The sequence below is a fragment of the Canis aureus genome, chromosome 27, assembly GCF_053574225.1.
Source record: "Canis aureus isolate CA01 chromosome 27, VMU_Caureus_v.1.0, whole genome shotgun sequence".
Lineage (NCBI taxonomy): Eukaryota > Metazoa > Chordata > Mammalia > Carnivora > Canidae > Canis > Canis aureus.
Window position 1 is genome coordinate 38,700,304 of NC_135637.1, and position 17,833 is coordinate 38,718,136.

General features: G+C 47.4%; 1 protein-coding gene across 11 annotated transcripts in view; it reads left to right on the plus strand.

Moving 5' to 3' along the window:
- Positions 1-17,833, plus strand: part of SGMS1 (sphingomyelin synthase 1) — a 251,021-nt gene that overhangs the window by 200,058 nt on the left and 33,130 nt on the right. For all 11 annotated transcript variants that reach the window (XM_077874860.1, XM_077874861.1, XM_077874865.1 and 8 more), the window contains one exon: positions 16,285-17,054. In XM_077874860.1, the coding sequence (XP_077730986.1) occupies positions 16,432-17,054 (623 nt within the window). In that variant the 5' untranslated portion in view covers positions 16,285-16,431. The remainder of the gene's footprint in view (positions 1-16,284; positions 17,055-17,833) is intronic.

Genomic DNA, 17,833 nt, shown 5'->3' on the forward strand with positions numbered 1-17,833 from the left:
CCCCCAAATACAGGCATCTTACAATGAAAATAATACATATTTCTGCATCACAGACATGTTGGTATCTACAGATCCGCCCCATTCCTTCAGACGACTGCGTGGTATTGGGTTGTGAGGAAATACCACATTTATTTATCCAGACCCAATGAAGGATATTTAGGCAGTTCTGCTCTGTAAACAGGGCTGCAGTGAATGTTCTTGAATCAACATCTCGACTCATTAATATGCCTGTAAGCCAGATTCTTAGAAATGGAATTTCTGGTCCATAAAGTAAGTTGTAGATTTTGGTAAATCATGTCCCATTGCCTTACATAAAGATTATGATGGTCTTAACAAGTTTCTATCCAATTATTTTTGCTTGTGTTGAATCTTACATACATTCCTCTTATTTATCTCCTGTTCCATGCCTTTGGTACGTTTGGTTCCTTTTACCCTGTCACGTTCCCCGGGCTACCCTACCCACATCATCAGTTTTCACTGTCGGGGATACACCGTGCCCCGAGAATGGCTGCTCAGTACAGTGATGAGCTTTAGAAACAAAAATCTTTACCACTTTGGGAATAATAAGGTAACTCCAAGTTCACTGCATGATCCCGCTATTCTTGTGGGTCCTGGTTTGATTGATGTTCCTTAGTGGTGAATAGTAGCCATCAGGCGGGAACCTCAGGACTATGAGTAAGTGCTGACGTGCTAGATGCTGGTGATGGCTAGCTCCACATACTCCTTCAACAAGCATTTACTAGGACACTGTTATGCTAGATGTTCTGCTAGTCCACCGAACATTTTCAGTCAAACTGCATATTTTCATGCAAGTATGTATGGGGGGCTTCCAAATAAAAGTTTCTGATTAGTACACAGGTATGTCTTTGAGTATTATGGGTCTTATGCCTGATGGGATTGATTGGCTCTAATGGTTTGCATGGGAGGGGAGAAACTGCCTGGGCAAATGGCAAGGTGGAATTGCAATGCACAAAATGGAAGAAGGCACGCAAGAGAAGCAGGTTTGGAGAAGAATGGGAATTTGGATTTTGGACATACTAAATAACCCAGTTAGGCAGGAGCCATGGTGAATGTCCTTGTGGCTTAACAAATGCCCAGGATGATGTTTAATGCTTGGTATGTGCTTTAATAAAGATTTGGTTTTATTTTGATGAAGCGATTTGGCTTTTATAGAGATGTATGATTTCCAGTCCTTAGCTCTTTAGCGCTGGCTCTGTTTATACCAAAAAGAAAAGCTCATTAGGATTATAAATAGAAGATGAATTTGAGCTTGTGTCTTCAGCGAAGACTGTGATGTGCCTGTCGCCTTGCCAGAGCGCGTTGGTAATCTGCTCTCTGAATGCTGATCAACAAGTTCCTGTAATGAACAGGGTGTCTCTAGAATGTACCCGAGATCTATGCAAGCCGCACTTATTTTAGAACGAGGATCTTTTCGTTATGTGTGTAGCTTGACTCCTCTAACGTAGGCGTAGAGCACGATCCAGATATGGGACTGCCGCTGTCATTTTACGGTATGCTTCTGGTTCTCAGAAATCATTTGGAAAGCCATTTTTGGCATTCTCAGTTGCTGAATACCCTCCTAATTGAGAGAGTCTTTTCCCCCAAATGAAGTATATAATTGCCGTTCTTGGTCAGTTTCCAGGTTTGATCTTCATGACTGGTGTTTTGTTCTTTTACAAATTAAATCCGTATTTTGCCTTGCTCCTTGTTTCTCTTCTGTACTGAAATAACCTGTGACATTTGGAAGTTAAATTGTTTGGTCTCACAGTTTACATCTTTAGACCATTTGACGAGATGGTGAAATGCTTTTAATGAGCCCGGCCACCTTTTCAGGTTATGATAACATGATGTTCTCATTGTATGTGAAGCTGACATTTCCTCAAACGGATTATGTGTTAAGCATACAGAGTCTTGGGAAGAGAAAAAAGAGCATTCCGTAATCTGGGCATTAAAAAAAAATCCCAACTCCAGGGCCAACACCCGCACGTCTGTTCTAGTGGCCAAGCTCTCTCAGGCGCGGAATACTTAGGGACATGCCGGCCTGACCCCGTGTTGCTCAGGGGTGCCTGTGTTCTCTGGTGATACTCCAGCCAGGGTCTCCGCCGGGCTGCAGATCCATCTGTAAAGGATCTAGAAGTTCTCGTACTTTCTGAAGTTGTTGGGAAACATCTGTAAGGTCTCCTGTTTTCTCACAACGATATCGTATCTCCTACTGCGATACTCTTACAGACCTGATCATGTGCTGCCGAGGAGGATTCTGGTAACTTTGAAAAATATAACAGCTTAATTTTAGGTGGAAAATGACTGTGTTTATAACTTGGAGGAAAAAAGTTCGTTTTTTTTAAATTCACTGTATGAATAAGAAATTGTAAATTTTCTTTGAATACTTTTGGTTTCTGTATTGTGGCCTTGACTCTGGATTTTCCCTCTACTTTCTCTATGGCAAAGAAGAAACCTCTCCAAACCTCCTTTTCACACATCACTGGGGATGGGCAGTTCCTTTTGCATGTTTAAGAACGGCAGTTTTGGGGCAGCCCAGGTGGGTCAGTGGTTAAGCATCTACCTTCAGCCCAGGGTGTGATCCTGGAGTCCCGGGATCAAGTCCCACGTCGGGCTCCCTGCAGGGAGCCTGCTTCTCCCTCTGCCCTCCCCCCTCTCTTTCTGTGTGTGTATCTCTTGTGGATTGATAAAATCTAAAAAAAAAAAAAAAGAATGGCAGTTCTGAAGCCAGCAGGGCTCAACGTCGTTTTCTTCTCCTACTGGAACTGAGTCTGTAAGGAAGGAGTGGTGTGGTTAAAGGGTGTTTTCCCATTTGAAAATCCCAGCTATATTTCTTTTTAAGAAATTACGTATTTTTAATGAGTTTCTATGATGTATTTTATGGATTCATTCTCTTTTTATAGGTGGGAAAAATGAGTTTTAAAGAGCATAATCTGTTTATTGTCACACTGTGAGGAATTTGCATTTGAGACCTACACTCTTAGAGTTTGGATACTTCCAACTGCCTTCCTCATCCAGGATTTGTTTTTTCATTCGTGGAACAGAGATTTATACTGAGTGTCTACTGCGTACTGAGCACTGTGCTGGCTCCTGGGGACACAGGAGTGGAAAGACACAACAAAGGGCCTTTCTTCCTGGAGCCTCCATTCTGGCTAGGACAGAAAGGCACTCACTAAGTGGGACGGTGTAGGTGTGCGGATGGTCACAGGAGGCTTGCCTGAAGAGATGACATAGGAGTGGAGGCCTGGAAGTTGAGTGAAGAAGTGTCCCGGGTAGCAGTGAGGCATGTTCAAAGGCCCTGAGGCAGTCAGGAGCGAGAAGCAGACTCACCTCACGGAAGTGTGCAGGGGTGACACGTGGCCGCACACAGGCAAGAAGGGTCTCGTAAGCCACATGACGACGAAGCGTGGGTTTTATTCTTAGAGTGGTGGGAAGCACTGCAGGACCTTAGAGACAGGCGTTGCATACCTTAAGAAGTTCTCGTCTGCTTTGTGGAGAATGCAGCTGGAGTTTGAGTGGGTGGTAAGCGCAGGAGGTCAAGGCAGAAACTCACTGGAAGTGAAGGGATACACTTCAGACGTGCGATTGACAGAATGTGGAGTTGCCGGGGTTTTAAAAATTATGGTTCTTTATTTTTGGTGACTGAGTAGCTCAGTTGTTTTTAATTGGTGAGGTTGACTTCTTTCTTCCTCCGAATTTGTTGGTTGGCTGTGTGTGTGTGTGTGTGTGTGTGTGTGTGATGGGCGTACTTGTGGTCTGTGTTTAAAGTCTTTTCTTTAACTGATTTAAGAGTTGTTTGTACTTGCCCTCTGTGACAGATGAAAAACGTTTTGCCCAGTGTCCTGACTTATGAAGTATTTGAGCTGGCGTTTTTATGGTTGTTTGCCTACTGCTGTGGTTCATACACCCACGTCCTGTTTGGGTTCGTGTTAGAGACTTCATAAATGCACGTGAACTTGAGGGAACACTTTACATATGACCCATGTGAATTTACTTCTCTGTAACACAGCACAGTGATGTATGTTTGAAGCTTTTTGCGAGTCAAGAATGTCTTTCATCAGAGAGCAAACTGGTGGTTGTGGGTGGGGGAGGGATGGATGAAATGGGTGAGGGGACGGAGCGAACCCGCCATGGGCAGGGAAGGCTCAGCGTAGGGTGTGGGGTCTCTAGTACTGTAATTGCGCCACGTGGTGACACGTGGGAGCCACACTTGTGAGCGCAGCGTGACGCATAGAGATGTCGAACTGCTGTGTCCCACCCCTGAAACTGGTGTCACCTTGTGTGTCAGCTGTACCCAGAAGTGTTTTTTTGTAAAGAATGTATTTTACCACATATGAACAACAGCCTTAACGGTGCTTGTTCAGAGCTTCTATTTTTTTTTTCATCATGCCTTTTGCTTACTAATTTTACAACATAGGTTGATGTTACACAATGTTTTTACAGTTCAACTGTCATCACTGATTTGGGTTCATCATTTGCAAGGCTCTGATTTTGTTGCATTGAGTTAAAGTAGCCAGAGAATAAAGCTTATTAAATTGTTGTATGAAGCAAGAACCCATGTTGAAGTGGTTGCCTTGTTTAGGTGAGATTGCAGGGTAGCTCTGATTTGTGGAGTGTGATTCATCAGAACCAGCCCTGGCCAGGTCACTGATTGTGGGGTCACTAGATGCACCTGAGAATCCAACAGATAAGGTGGAAGGAGTATCATCCCGGGGTTGAGAACGCAGAGAGGTCCTGGTTCTTGCAATTACGAGGCCTCCTTGTATTGCTTGGGCGCAGGATCTCTGTTGGAGGATGTCTCCCACAGCCTTTCTGGCTCGCTCCAGGCGCAGGGCAGTGCATTGGTGGGCTCCGTGCTGCCCCTGGTGGCACTCTCCCTTGGCCCGAAGCCAGAGCTGCAGCCCCTTGCCAGCAGAGTCTGTTCCGGTGCCTGCTATTAATGGGTAAGGATCACCCTTTCTGTGCAGCCGCACTTGATCCCGTGGACCTCCGGTCAGTGAAGGAAGCAGCACAGCTCGGTGGGTAGCGAAATGTATAGAGAAGTTAAATCACTGTGTTGTAAGCCTCAAACTACAGTAACATTGTATGTCAACTCTACTCAAATGAAAACATTTTTAATTTAAAAAATATAAAAAGCTCAGTGAAGGTGGGCTCTGGAAGTTTGAGAAATTATCAGATAGTTAGAACCAAGAAGTCATGGCCAGTGGTATATAGAGAGACGTTGATGAATTGATGGATAGACGGATACTCATTTCCTAAGAGTTGGTGTAACTGCTGTTTGGGGGGTTGGGGGGGGGTTACTTCAAGCAGCATTTTTGAGTGTGGAGATACAGGAGACCCACACTTGCTTTCTCAGGATCCATGATTCTGTTTCCCTCCAGGAGACCAGGAGAAGGGGTCCAGGGCAGGAGGCAGGCAGGGGAGCGCAGGCAGCGCCCTCGCAGCAAGGGCTGTCCAGGGGATGCACATGTAAGCGCCATCAATTTCGAATTTACCTCTTTGGATGTTCTCTGGTCTGAAAATAGTTTGCACTCATCTGGCTGTCCACATAAGTATTAGAAATTTATTTTGGGAGAGAGACTTGAACTTGATTTCTCCTATCTGAGCCTGTGAGTTGTTGCTAATTTTGGAACATGGTGTTACTCCCCAGGGTCATGTTCCCTAAATTAGCTTTCCTTTTACCTCAGTGAGTTACATTTATTTCTGTAAGTATAAGTTTAGAAGAGATGGCGTAGACTTTTTCTCACTGAAATGGAAGAGTTTTGAGTTACGTGGTATTGTGGTATTTCTGATCCTCAGGGGACTGTAAAAAAAAAACCCCACTTCCTCGTAGATAAGATTTTTTTATTTTAGATTAATCAGAAAACTGTGTTCTGTCCTTTCAGCCTGCTGTCAGTCTGCTACCAACTCTGCTACCACTTCAACACCGTACTATAAAGTAGCTGCCTGTGTTGTCCTACTGCTACTGTGTCCTATTGTTGTGCGTGGTGATCCCCGCCCCCCCCCCATCTTCCCAAGCCGATAGATGGTTAAAAATGGCCATACATCAGCACACATCTAAATGAGAGTTTCTAACTACTTCTAGGTGACAGAAGCATTCTGGGAGAGAAGCATTTTAGAAACTGAAATCTTAAACCTCCAGCACGTTTTGATGGTGTGTGAGACAAGGGGGAAATAGACTGGAAATCTGAACTTAGGAAATCTTGGGAAGATAGAGACTGGGGGCTGGGGACTCCAAAATGCATGTAAATCTCATGGTACTTTTATTCTGGGTGTTTCTATAGTACTGCCCAGTGCAGCGGTGTGACCCCACTGTCCGGGAGGGAGAGCATCCCTTTCCTTGCAGCCATCTCAGGTTCTCTGGCTGTGGCCCTGTGAATTAGACTGGCAAAAGGCAGATTCAGGAGAGAAATGCAAAGGACTTCATTAAGGAGCCTGGCGTGTAGGCAGGGAGCTCTTAGGGAGGAGGAACCCCAAGGAAGAAGGAAGGGGAAGAGCTTGGGTGAATACTGCGTCTTAACAGAAACAGTACATTTTCGCAGTGGAGGCAAGACAAAGGCTGAGAGACGTTTTGCTTATCTAGGGCAGCAACGCGAGCCAGCGAATCACTACACGGGAAAGGGAGTGTGGGCTGAGTCCCACTCCTCTCCCTGGACTCCCTTCTGCGGTTCCTGGTGGAGGGGTGGGGGCAACCCTTACAGATTTGGGTCCAGCTTTAGGGCAGCTGGGGGGGGGGGCAGAGAGCAGTTCTCTGTCTCTGCTTCCTCTCCGTCGATCGTCTTCACCTGAAAATAAACCTTCTGCCAAGGCAGCCTGTCTTGGGGTTGCGTGTCCTGTGGTCCTTCATTCCAAGGACGTGGTCTTTGGTCCTCGAGCTTGAAGTCTGCAGTGGCTCCTATGGCTGGGGACCGAAATGCCAGTAAGGGAGGGGGAGGCTGGGGATGTGGACTGGAAGCAGCTGCGTGTGGGGAGAGATGGAGGGAAACACGGCCAGGGGGCGACAAGCCGAGGGCACAACATCCTTCCAGATCTTGCTTCTTTTTTTCCTTTAAAATTTTTTTTTAATTTTTTTTTTTTTTTATTTAAGTAGGCTCTGCATCCAGTGCAGAGCCCAGCGTGGGGCTTGAACTCATGACCCTGAGATCGAGACCTGAGCTCGGATCAGATCGAGTCAGATGCTCAACTGACTGAGCCCCCCAGGCACCGCCGCTGAGATAATTAATATACAAATAATAATAGCAGGAACTTGTATTTTCAGCCATGTTTCTTGGACACTTGACTAACGCTTCCATCTGGCATTCGTAGCCCAAGCTCTGAGAGATCTGCTTTTTCCTGCGCCCTCACGAGCTCCTACTACTCACACGTGGAACTCCCTTGATTGCGTGTTTAATGTTTCCACCTTTTCTTTCCGTTTTCCATCTTTTTTTTTTAATGATTTTTTTTTCCAATTTCATATATAGTGAGGTTTTCATATTTACCATGAATTCACAAAGAGCTTTCTCTTTAAAATTCTCTGAATGCCTTTTTGTGCATGTGCCATTTTGTTCATAGCATCTGTTTGGGGATGTGAATATTAGTTTTTCTTACCATTGTGCTTCCGTACTTGGTCTGTGTCTTCCACGTTCTATTCTGTTTTGATCTCCAGCTTTCAGTTTTATTAGAGCATTTCTTCAAATGTCTGTTCATTTTTATTTATGCATTCATATTTTATTTTTATTTTTTTATATATTTTAAGTTAAATTCGACTTGCCAGCATATAGTATAACACCCAGTGCTCGTTGTGAGCATTCGTATTTTAGAGGAAGCACTAAAAATGCTGTCCGGAAGTACTTTTCATGAATCTTGTTTCTGTGGATTTCGATACAAGACAATCCATGTTTCTTCTCTCATAAAATGTCTGGTGTTGAGGAAACATGTACCTGTTCACCTGCCTGGAAGTTTTCATCCTGGCAGCCAGTATTGTGGGGTCCAGGGAGGTAAAGGGTTGGGGCAGGTCTGACTTAGCATCTGTTGGCATCTGTTTTATTTAGTCTCTGTTTTAGTGCAATGCTCCTACTTGCTATCTCTCTCTCTCTCCTTCCCCCTTATTATTTTTTTTTTAAGATTTGCTTATTTTAGAGAACAGTCGGGGGGACAGAGAAAGAGAACCTCCAAGCAGACTCCACTCTCATCGTGGAGCCGGATGCGGGGCTCGATTCCAGGACCCCGAGACCGTGACCTGCGCTGAAATCAAGAGCCGGCTGGCCGCTCACCTGACAGCACGCCCCGGGTCCAGGGCCCCTGACACCCCTGCTTCTACCTGTGTCGGTGTCCCCTGCCCCGGCGGCTGTTCATCTCCCCCATCCAAGGAAGACAGGTGCAGGTTCTCAGCAGGCAGAGAGGTGGCGGCTATGCTGTGTGGGGAGAAGCTGGAGGGAACTTCTTTTTTTTTTTTTTTTTTTTGTAAGATTTTATTTATTCGAGAAACAAATAGAAAGAGAGGCAGAGACACAGGCAGAGGGAGAAGCAGGCTCCATGCAGGGAGCCTGATGTGGGACTTGATCCTGCGACTCCAGGATGACGCCCTGGGCTGAAGGCAGTGCTAAACCACTGAGCCACCCAGGCTGCCCTGGAGGGAACTTCTTAACTGGCCTTCTAGCTAGCCCTCCGTTTACCCCCATGGTGGAAGGTGCCTGTGCCACCAGCTCCTCGTCTTTGTAAAGCTTCTGTTCCGTAAACCACACTGCTGCTCACCTTTCCTCTTCACGGGCCCAGTGCTCCTTCCTTGGATCTGCTTCTGTCAGTGACCCACACGCCGCCTGCTTCCCGGCCTCCTCCTCGCCTTGCCTTTTCTGTTTTCTCTTTTTAAAAAAGTCCCTGCACGGGTATTTCAGGAGAGGAAAATGCAGATAGTCAGTTAGACATCTTTTTTGAAATTGGCTTCATTTTTTTTTTTAAAGATTTTATTTATTTATTCATGAAAGACACAGAGGAGAGAGAGAGGCAGAGACACAGGCAGAGGGAAACATCTATTACGTATGTACTGTGTGTTAGGCTCAAAAGATTCAAAGGCAGATGAAACTAGGCTTCCTGAAGGTGGTAATCCTACAAGGACGAAAATGGGGGGGGGGAGGGATGTGAAGGGCCCTCTGGGCAGAAGACACAACATGGGAGGTACACAGTGAATGTGAAGGGAAGTCCTACCCACTTGGGTATGAGTATAGCTCAGGTCCACTGTTTGCAGGGAAATGCCATAAAGTAAGGGAATACTGGAGGCAGAAACTAAACCAGAAGCCGATGGGGTACCTTTCCCAGCTCCTGGGGGCAGGTGAGATCACCGCTGTACACCCAGGCTGGACGCGAGAGCCCGTGGAACTTGCACACACTGATCATATCCCAACATTGCCAAGTGCTGCTGCAGTGAGTCTGTGTTCAAAGACCACGGAGTAACCAGATGAATATTAAAATAGTCCTGCTGGTTTCAGACGTTGGCAGCTATTAATCAGTTGAGTGGAAATAGATCATCTTCAGAGTTTCGGTAATTGGGTTCTAAGAATGAAACCCCCGGGGAAAGCCCTGGTGACAGCTGTCACAGGCAGTCTGCGCGGTCTTCCTTACTGTAACGGCAGCAGGGCAGAGTTTCCAAACGGTCTTTTACATTTGGCCGTAGATACCTGGGTGGGCGGGCATCGGAAACCCAGGAGAGGGTAGAATAGTGTAGTTGTGGTGGTTTGTTGTTGTCTTTTCTCTGGCAAGACGGGAAGTATCTGGACTGGAATCTCTTGGTGCGCTGGGGTTGAGATTTCAGCTTTATCCTTGTGGATGATTTGGCTCCTCTCCTGGCCCGTTCTTCGAGACGTGTGGGAAATAGGAAGGACTCGGGGGCTAGTTACACACAGGAGGCAAAGGTTCCAAATACGTGGGGAATCCGCAAGCCCACTTGTTACTTGGAAAGAAAGCTAACATAGGACGTTTCTGTGCTCTACGGTGCGGCTTCTGTGTCTAAAAGCATAGAATATGCTCGAAGGGAAAACAACCCTTCTCTAAACACAAGCAATATGTGTTTACTAGAGAAATTAGAACGCTGAAAAAAAGTGAGCAGAAAGTTAGTTTACAATTTCATTGCCCAAAGGACAGAAGTTGATACGTGCCTTCCAGCCTTCTTTCTAGTGAATAGTTGTGACACAAGTGTGTTTACAGAAATGGTATTGTTGTCTTTTGTAACCTGTTTGGCAAAAGTGTAGCTATGTCTCACTACAGCTCTACAAATCTAGTCCGGTCCTAGAGGGGGAGGCTTGTGTTCTGTGGTATGATGCCGTATTTAATTTTCCCTATTGTTTGTCTTTCAGGTGGTCTTTTTAATTTTTGCTGTAATAAATGATTCTTTGAATTTTCTAGTTCCTAAATGTTTATATTCCGTCCCAGGATGACTCCTATTGGAAGCTCAGGGTATGGGAAATGGAATTAGCAGGTCTCGCTGGTGGTGTAGGACTCTGCTTGAAATGGATTGGCACAGTTTTGTGTTCGATACCACCCGAGCAGGACCAGAACCATGATACCTGTTTCAGTCGGCATGGCTGGTTTCTTGTCGTTACGTCCTGTGTGCTACTTTTGTCAGCCAAGACTCCTCTCTTTCCTTTTGGAACATTGGGGTCTACCAAATTGGAATGGGACATTTTGGAGGGGCCGCATAAAGGGAGGCTGTCGGTTTGTTAAGTTCTAGGGCAACTGCTGAGAGACAATACACTCCAGACACTGTGCAACCTAGGTCTCGGCCATCGAGACACAGACGGGTGGGGGGCGAGAAGGTGCCACCGCCTGAGGCTCTCCTAGAGGCCTGCATGGATCCCTAGCCCTGCCCTCCTCCCGTCTCAGCAAAATCAGCCAGCATAGACCTCGTTCTAAGGGACGATTTTGTTTGCCAGTCAGTCTGACTCTGGAATTGTGAACACTGCGTGTCAGAGCAATGTGAAATAAAAGGACCATGGAAAGGTTCAGGCATCAAAGCTACGTAGTTTCTTCCACTGTAGATCGACGTTAATATGCAGGTCCTTCAGCTGAAACTGTGCAGTTGTTGTTCCAGCCGTTCTTTTCTCTTCAGATAAATACAGTTTTGTGAACTCTGCCTATTTAGGTTAACTCTTTGTGTGTTAAGTTGCAAAAAAAACAAGACAACAACAACAACAAACTATAACTAATTAGATTGGAGGGAAGCATTCAAGCGTATTCTCCACATTGGGCTGGAGAAGAATCGAGTACCTGTCTCCTGAGTGTTGCAGCGGGCTGCCTTCCCTAGAAGGTCCATTAGGTTACTGCGGCTTTTTATGGAAAGTTCTGGGATGTAAAGACCTTCATTTAGACTTGCAGTGTTTACAAAGAGGCAGTTCGTGTGTTTCAAAACAACAATGTCGATTTCTTATTCGTGTCACTCTTTAACAAGGCACCACAGGTAGTTTCGGGTTAAAGGTCTGAACTCCTACACATTCATTAAATTCTGATCTTGCGCTAAGTTGATGATTTGAGCTAGAAGACCAGAATCTCCGTGTTACTTCTGCTTTTGTTTCTAATTTGGTGCAAGAAGCAGAAAGTTCAGCTCACAGAATGCTTCTAAGACTAATTTTGCCCACACTATTTTCTCCTCTCATTTGCCACTGTCAGCATGTAGAAACATCTGGAACTTTGCTGTAGTTTCTTCACTGACACGGCAGGTAAGTGCATTCAGTCTTGGGTTCATCATGTGCCTTAAAAAAATAGTCAAGACTCGATTCTTAATTTCATGGCATATATTTTAAAAGGTTGACGAAGGATGGAACTGGAGGGTATTATGCTGAGTGAAATAAGTCAATCGGAGAAGGACAAACATTATATGGTCTCATTCATTTGGGGGATATAAAAAATAGTGAAAGGAAAAAAAGGGGAAAGGAGAGAAAATGAGTGAAAATATCAGTGAGGGTGACAGAACATGAGAGACACCTAACTCTGAGAAATGAACAAGGGGTAGTGGAAGGAAGGTGGACAGGGGAGTGGGGATGACTGGGTGACGGGCACTGAGGGGGGCACTTGGCGGGATGAGCACTGGGTGATATGCTATATATTGGCAAATTGAACTCCAATAAAAAATAAATTAAAAAGTAATAAAAATAAATAAACAAAAGTAGGTTCACATGGCAAGAATAAAATAAAAGTTCCACAAATCTTCAAAGAATAAATTACATTCAGTATACTGATTTCTTATATTTTTATGTATCACTCTGTGTTATCCAAAGCACTGTCGGTTGTGCATAAATTCCCTAAATTAATGCAGTAAGCAAATGGAATAAATTGTTCCATTATGGGAGACTGAGGCAGTAGGATTAGAATAAGGTCCAAAGCAATTAGTAGAACTCAGATTTTCTGAGCAATTGCTCCATAGTTGTGCTATGCATTCTGTGGTGTTTTACTTCTTGAAAACTTGTGTTCATTGTTAAATTGTATGGTATTTTTTTGTTAACACAACAATGCTTATTTCTAGACAATGCCATACGATAAGATAATATAGTATGTGCTTTTCAAGTAGGGATAAATGCATATTCATAAATGATTTAGTTATTTTGTTTGGTTAATGTTTTGTTTTCATTACCAGGATAATTGCTTTAACTTACATTTCTGGTTCTAGAGAGCTGGCTTTGATAATCAACCATAAATAGTTTATAGTGTGTTGTGGCATATTATCTGATGGCTTTTATAATCTTAAAGCTTAAAATATCTATACTAATAATTGGACCCAAATTGTTTTAGCAGATTTATTTTTCACTTAGTTGGGGTCTGATAGAAAACCCTGCTGGGTTTGGAATCTATAATGAGTATGTGATGTCATTTCTGCCCTTAATCCTACAGGACTCTAAATTTTTTTTTTTTTAAGACTCTTAGACTCCCCCTCACCTATGTTCACATCTGTGAGGTTGTTGGGTGTTTGCAGCGGGCGGCCCTGGAAAGCATGCTGTGTTTGTCTCCCTCCAGGACAGCTCTGCTACATAGGAGAGTGTAGGTGCTTCACAACCTCACTGGACTTCACTCTACTTACATCCGAAACTTGGGGATGAACAAGCGAGCCCTCCAGCCCCTCTTCCATCGCTCATAATTGGGTATTGGGGAGTGTAAAGATTTTATTCTCTTACGGATTCTGAATTCTGAGGACCAAGTCTGAGTACTTGAGCTATGCAGTATTTATTAACATTCTCCCAGTAAGGGATTGAGGGTGGCTTTTCTGGACGAGGGTGGGGGTGGTAGTAGAAATGCTACAGTATATTCCATTCCTTTCTATTGTAGAGGGAGAGTGTGAGGCCAGGAGGAAGTCACCCTCCCACCTCCCCTCCCACAGCTGGGCCCTGGGGTCCTCCTGCCTTTGAGCAGTGGCCTTTGAGGTGCTGAGCAGCTGCCAGGCAATTACTTCCAGAGAAATGGCCTTTTCCCCTTTTACATGATTTTGGAATCGTCTGCACGAAAATAGCATCCAGGCCTTTATAGTCAAGCTTCAAAGCTTGCTTGAAAAACAAAGGTTTATTTTCTCATGAAATTTGGAAGGCTGTTTGAACTCGTGTGTCGGAATGATTGGGCTTTTAAAAGTGCCATTTGGAAGGGGCAGCCTCAGTCCATATTCAGGAGATGTCACCTTGGGCCCGGGTGGGGGTCAAGAGGAAACAGGAATAACAAGAACAAGACTTACTTCTTGGAGTCGTTAATAGCTTTCATTCCTTTTCCCTGATCAGATCCTCGTGGCAGGAGCAGCCCATGGGAAGGGGGCACGGGATTAAAGCCCTCTGCCAGGAAGGGGGGTGGCCGGGTTGGGTGTCCGTTGCAGGCTCCTCGACCCCACGGCTGGCGTGCTCTGCGGCCCCGGGCACTCACATCAGTTATAGTACACGGTCGCCGACCCCGGTGGTGTCAGGATTCAGGGAGGGGACAGGACTGGGAAGGACCCAAGGACTGAGGGCAAATTGGGAACTTGTTGGAGAGCGCTGGATGGAGAAGGCCAACCTGGGGAGAAGCACTGGGATGGTTTAAGGAGCGAATCATTTCATTGGCCTGGTTATCAGAGGAGGCCAGTGACTGACCTCCCTGTCTCTTTGGAGTCCCTCCAGCTGTCAGAGGCTGCCCGATGGGCTCGTTCTGTAGGGCTGTGTTCCTTCCTCCACGTGGGAGTCTGGCCCCATCTCATCTCCGACCATTAGCTGTTTTTCTGTTGTAAAAGTGATTAAGTCTTCAGAGGGGAGTATCTGTCAGTTTGCTCATCAGAGAGGAGTGAAATGACCCGTTGGCATCGGTCTGGTCTCTGTGGTTTTGAGGGGTAGCCCCTCCTGGCAGACTTCCACATCGGGCAGGGGGAAGTGAGAGCCCACGGGAGGAGCCCTTTCATGCCCTTGGGCCCGGACATTCCACCAGGAGTTTTCTCTGGAGTTCTCCTAGCCACTGCAAGATGGGCAGGTTCCCTTGCCGGTCCTGTCACTCTGCTGAGGACTATTTGGGGCGAGGCCTGGGCTGTGACACCAGGAGATCACCTTTCTTGCAGGACCATTGGGCGGGACTTCCACTCAGCTTGTGTCTTCTTGTCCCTGGGCGGTACTAGTGACGACCCAGGCTCCTCTGTAGGGCTTTTCAGTTGGCCAGCGGTCCACTTGGGTTTCATATTCTCTCTGAAGACCATCTACCTTATTATCCTCCTCAACTCCAAATTATTTTGAAGCAGTTTTCAATGTCAGTAGCATTTCCGGTAGGATTTTTCTTTTGAAGTGTCTCATGTTGACAGATGTCAGGGACATTTCCTGAGATGTGAGCACATGTAGAGGGAGCACCTCTGAGCCCTTGCGTTGTGGATGCTCAAGACAGTAGCTCATCCGCAGTTGCTCAGGGTCTCCTGGGCGGGTGCAGACGGACACGTAACACAAGGCAGTGGAACAGAAGAGAACACCCAACCTTTGGGCAAGGCTTAAAATATCTTGAGCTTCGCGGCCATTTCATTGATTGTTATTTGGATGGGGAAATGGGGAGTGGACCTCCATCCACCCTCATTCTGGTGTCTGATTCGGGGTTCTGTGGAGCTGAGTTTGGGCTTTGAAATTGAAGACCTGGGTCTTGTTTGTGTCGTTAGCTCCCAGTTGAGCTCCATCGGGAGTTGACAGGAGTCACTGGGGAGGAGAAGTGGTGGCCAGGAGGACAGACTCCTGTGAAGTCCATTTGAGAAATTCTGCTAACCAGTTTTGTCACTGGAGGATTTTCTGGGGCTTCTAACATGCTAATGCGTGCTGCTGTCTCTAGGAGAGGTTATAGTTTACGGTTCCTAGACAATTTGGATTTTTCTTTTATTAAGCACTGAGCATTTTATCAGATTATTTTTCTACAAGGCACACTTGGAAACATGGCCATCACTGGTTTCTAGCCACTAAGCCTACAAATCTGTGCAGGTTTTTTTATAGTTAGCACAGCATTCATCTTTCAAGGAAAAAAAAAAAAAAGCCCACTCTTAGGGTGTTTTCATCGTGAGATAAAATAGACAGTAACTATTGGATAGTGTAGAAAGTTTGAGAAAAAACAAAGGATATGGATCAGCAGACTCCTTTTGGTGCTAGATTTATATACGGTTTTTAAAGTACCGACAGCAGCCCCACGAGGGGGATACTGACTGTTGCTGCCTTTCCAGATGAGAAGGCGGAGGCTCGCCCAGCGGGTTACCCACGGGAGATGCTGAGTCATATTAGGGTCTTCTGCTGACGGCCTACTCGACTCAGCACAATGATACAGACCCAGGTCTTTGTTCCTGACTCTTCTTGTTGTTTTAAATTATAAGGGATTGTTAGAAAAGTAATACGTGCTTAGTAGAGAAAAACAGGTGGCAGAGAAGTAGAGAAAAAGGGAGTCGGTATTTTTGCACGTGTGACTGTAAGTCGTCGGACCAGACGGTCTCAAACTCAGCCTTTCTGTGACTATCCCGTGTATCTGAATGCCATGTGGTCCGTCCACCTGAAAGCCTTTCTCCACCAGGACCAGGGCAGGCAGGGCACACTTGCCACGGTCTCAGGCTGTCTCGGGCCGCAGGTAAGCACAGAGGGAATTGCGGCCCCGCAGCACCCTGGTGCCCTTCACCGGGAAGCGCCTTGGTCCGGCTGTGCGGCAGGCCCCTTTGCGATGACCCGCTGACCTGTTCCAGGTGTGTCGCCTCCTGCCCGCTCAGGTCATGAGCCGGCTGGGGGGTGGGGGACGGGCCAGGGCGCCACGCCCTGCAGGGACTGCCACAGAGCCCACTCCTGACTGTGTGTCTTGCCTCTGCAGAAGGAAGACGGCGGGGGCGCCATGAGGTGAGCGCCCAGAGCCACCCCGTGCCCCTGCCACGCACGTCCCCCCCCCCCCCCCGCCGGCATGAGGCCGGCCAGCATGGGTGCGCCGCCGCGGGACCGCTGACCCCTGCCCGCCGGGACCATGAAGGAGGTGGAGTACTGGTCCCCCAAGAAGGTGGCAGACTGGCTGCTGGAGCACGCCATGCCCGAGTACTGTGAGCCCCTGGAGCACTTCACAGGCCGGGACCTGATCGGCCTGACCCGGGAGGACTTCGCGCGGCCGCCCCTGTGCCGCGTGTCGGCCGACAGCGGGCAGCGGCTCCTGGACCTGATCGAGACGCTGAAGGTGGAGCAGCACATGGAGGCGCACAAGAACGGCCATGCCAACGGGCACCTGGGCGCAGGGGCGGCCGGCCCCGGCCCCACAGGCGGCTTCGGCCTGCAGACCAAGCCCAATGGGGTGCCCAACGGCTACAGGAAGGAGATGATCAAGATCCCCATGCCCGAGCCCGAGCGCTCCCAGTACCCCATGGAGTGGGGCAAGACGTGCCTGGCCTTCCTGTATGCGCTGTCCTGCTTCGTCCTCACCACGGTGATGATCTCGGTGGTCCACGAGCGAGTGCCTCCCAAGGAGGTGCAGCCCCCGCTGCCGGACACGTTTTTTGACCATTTTAACCGGGTGCAGTGGGCCTTTTCTATCTGTGAAATTAATGGCATGATCCTCGTAGGACTCTGGTTAATTCAGTGGCTGCTCTTAAAATACAAGTAAGTAAAGTGGGAGCGCTGGGACTGGGACTGGGGGCGGTGGGAGGGAGGTCTTCCTGGCGGATGCGGACACCTGAGACACACTGTTTGGAGGTGAGCGTGATCAAGCATCAGGGATCGAAGCCCACTAGCTCCTTTTTAAATTTTCATTGTTATTTTCTTAAACTGCTTGCCCCGGGATGCCCACCAAAGCCCTGGCAGCTGTAAGGAAATACTGGTGTTCATTAGCTGTTTGCACAAGGTTCATAGAGTGATGAATGGGCTTATTGAGACGGTGTTGTTCTGTTTTCACGAGGAAGGAAACCGCCAGAGAGCACGGGCTGTGGAGTCTCAGATAAACTCCCCAAACTCGGGGTCTTTGGCCCACCAGATAAACTGCTGAGGGTGGGCCTGCGCGCCGTCCCACAGGCGGTCAGACAGCGGGCCCCTCAGCAGTCGGTATGTGAAGACGTTCCACGCACACACAGCGCAGAGCAGCGGTCCCAGAGTGCTGTGGGTGCTCGGGACGTGGGTGAGCCTGCTGGGCTGTCCACCCTCTGGAACGTGTGGTGCTTGAAGTACCATGGGACCGTTCCACATGGGTTTCTCGGGATTCTACGTGGACGCCTCCTGTTAGGGTAACAGGGAGCCAAGGTGGCTTTCCCGCCCCGGCTCTGCACCCAATACAGACCCCTCGGGTGGGCCCTCCTCGTCGGGGTCTGCATTTCCTGTTCGTGGACATGGTTAGGGCTTCCACGTGTGCGAGCTGGCAGTGGTCTCAGGGAAGCGCACTGTGTCCA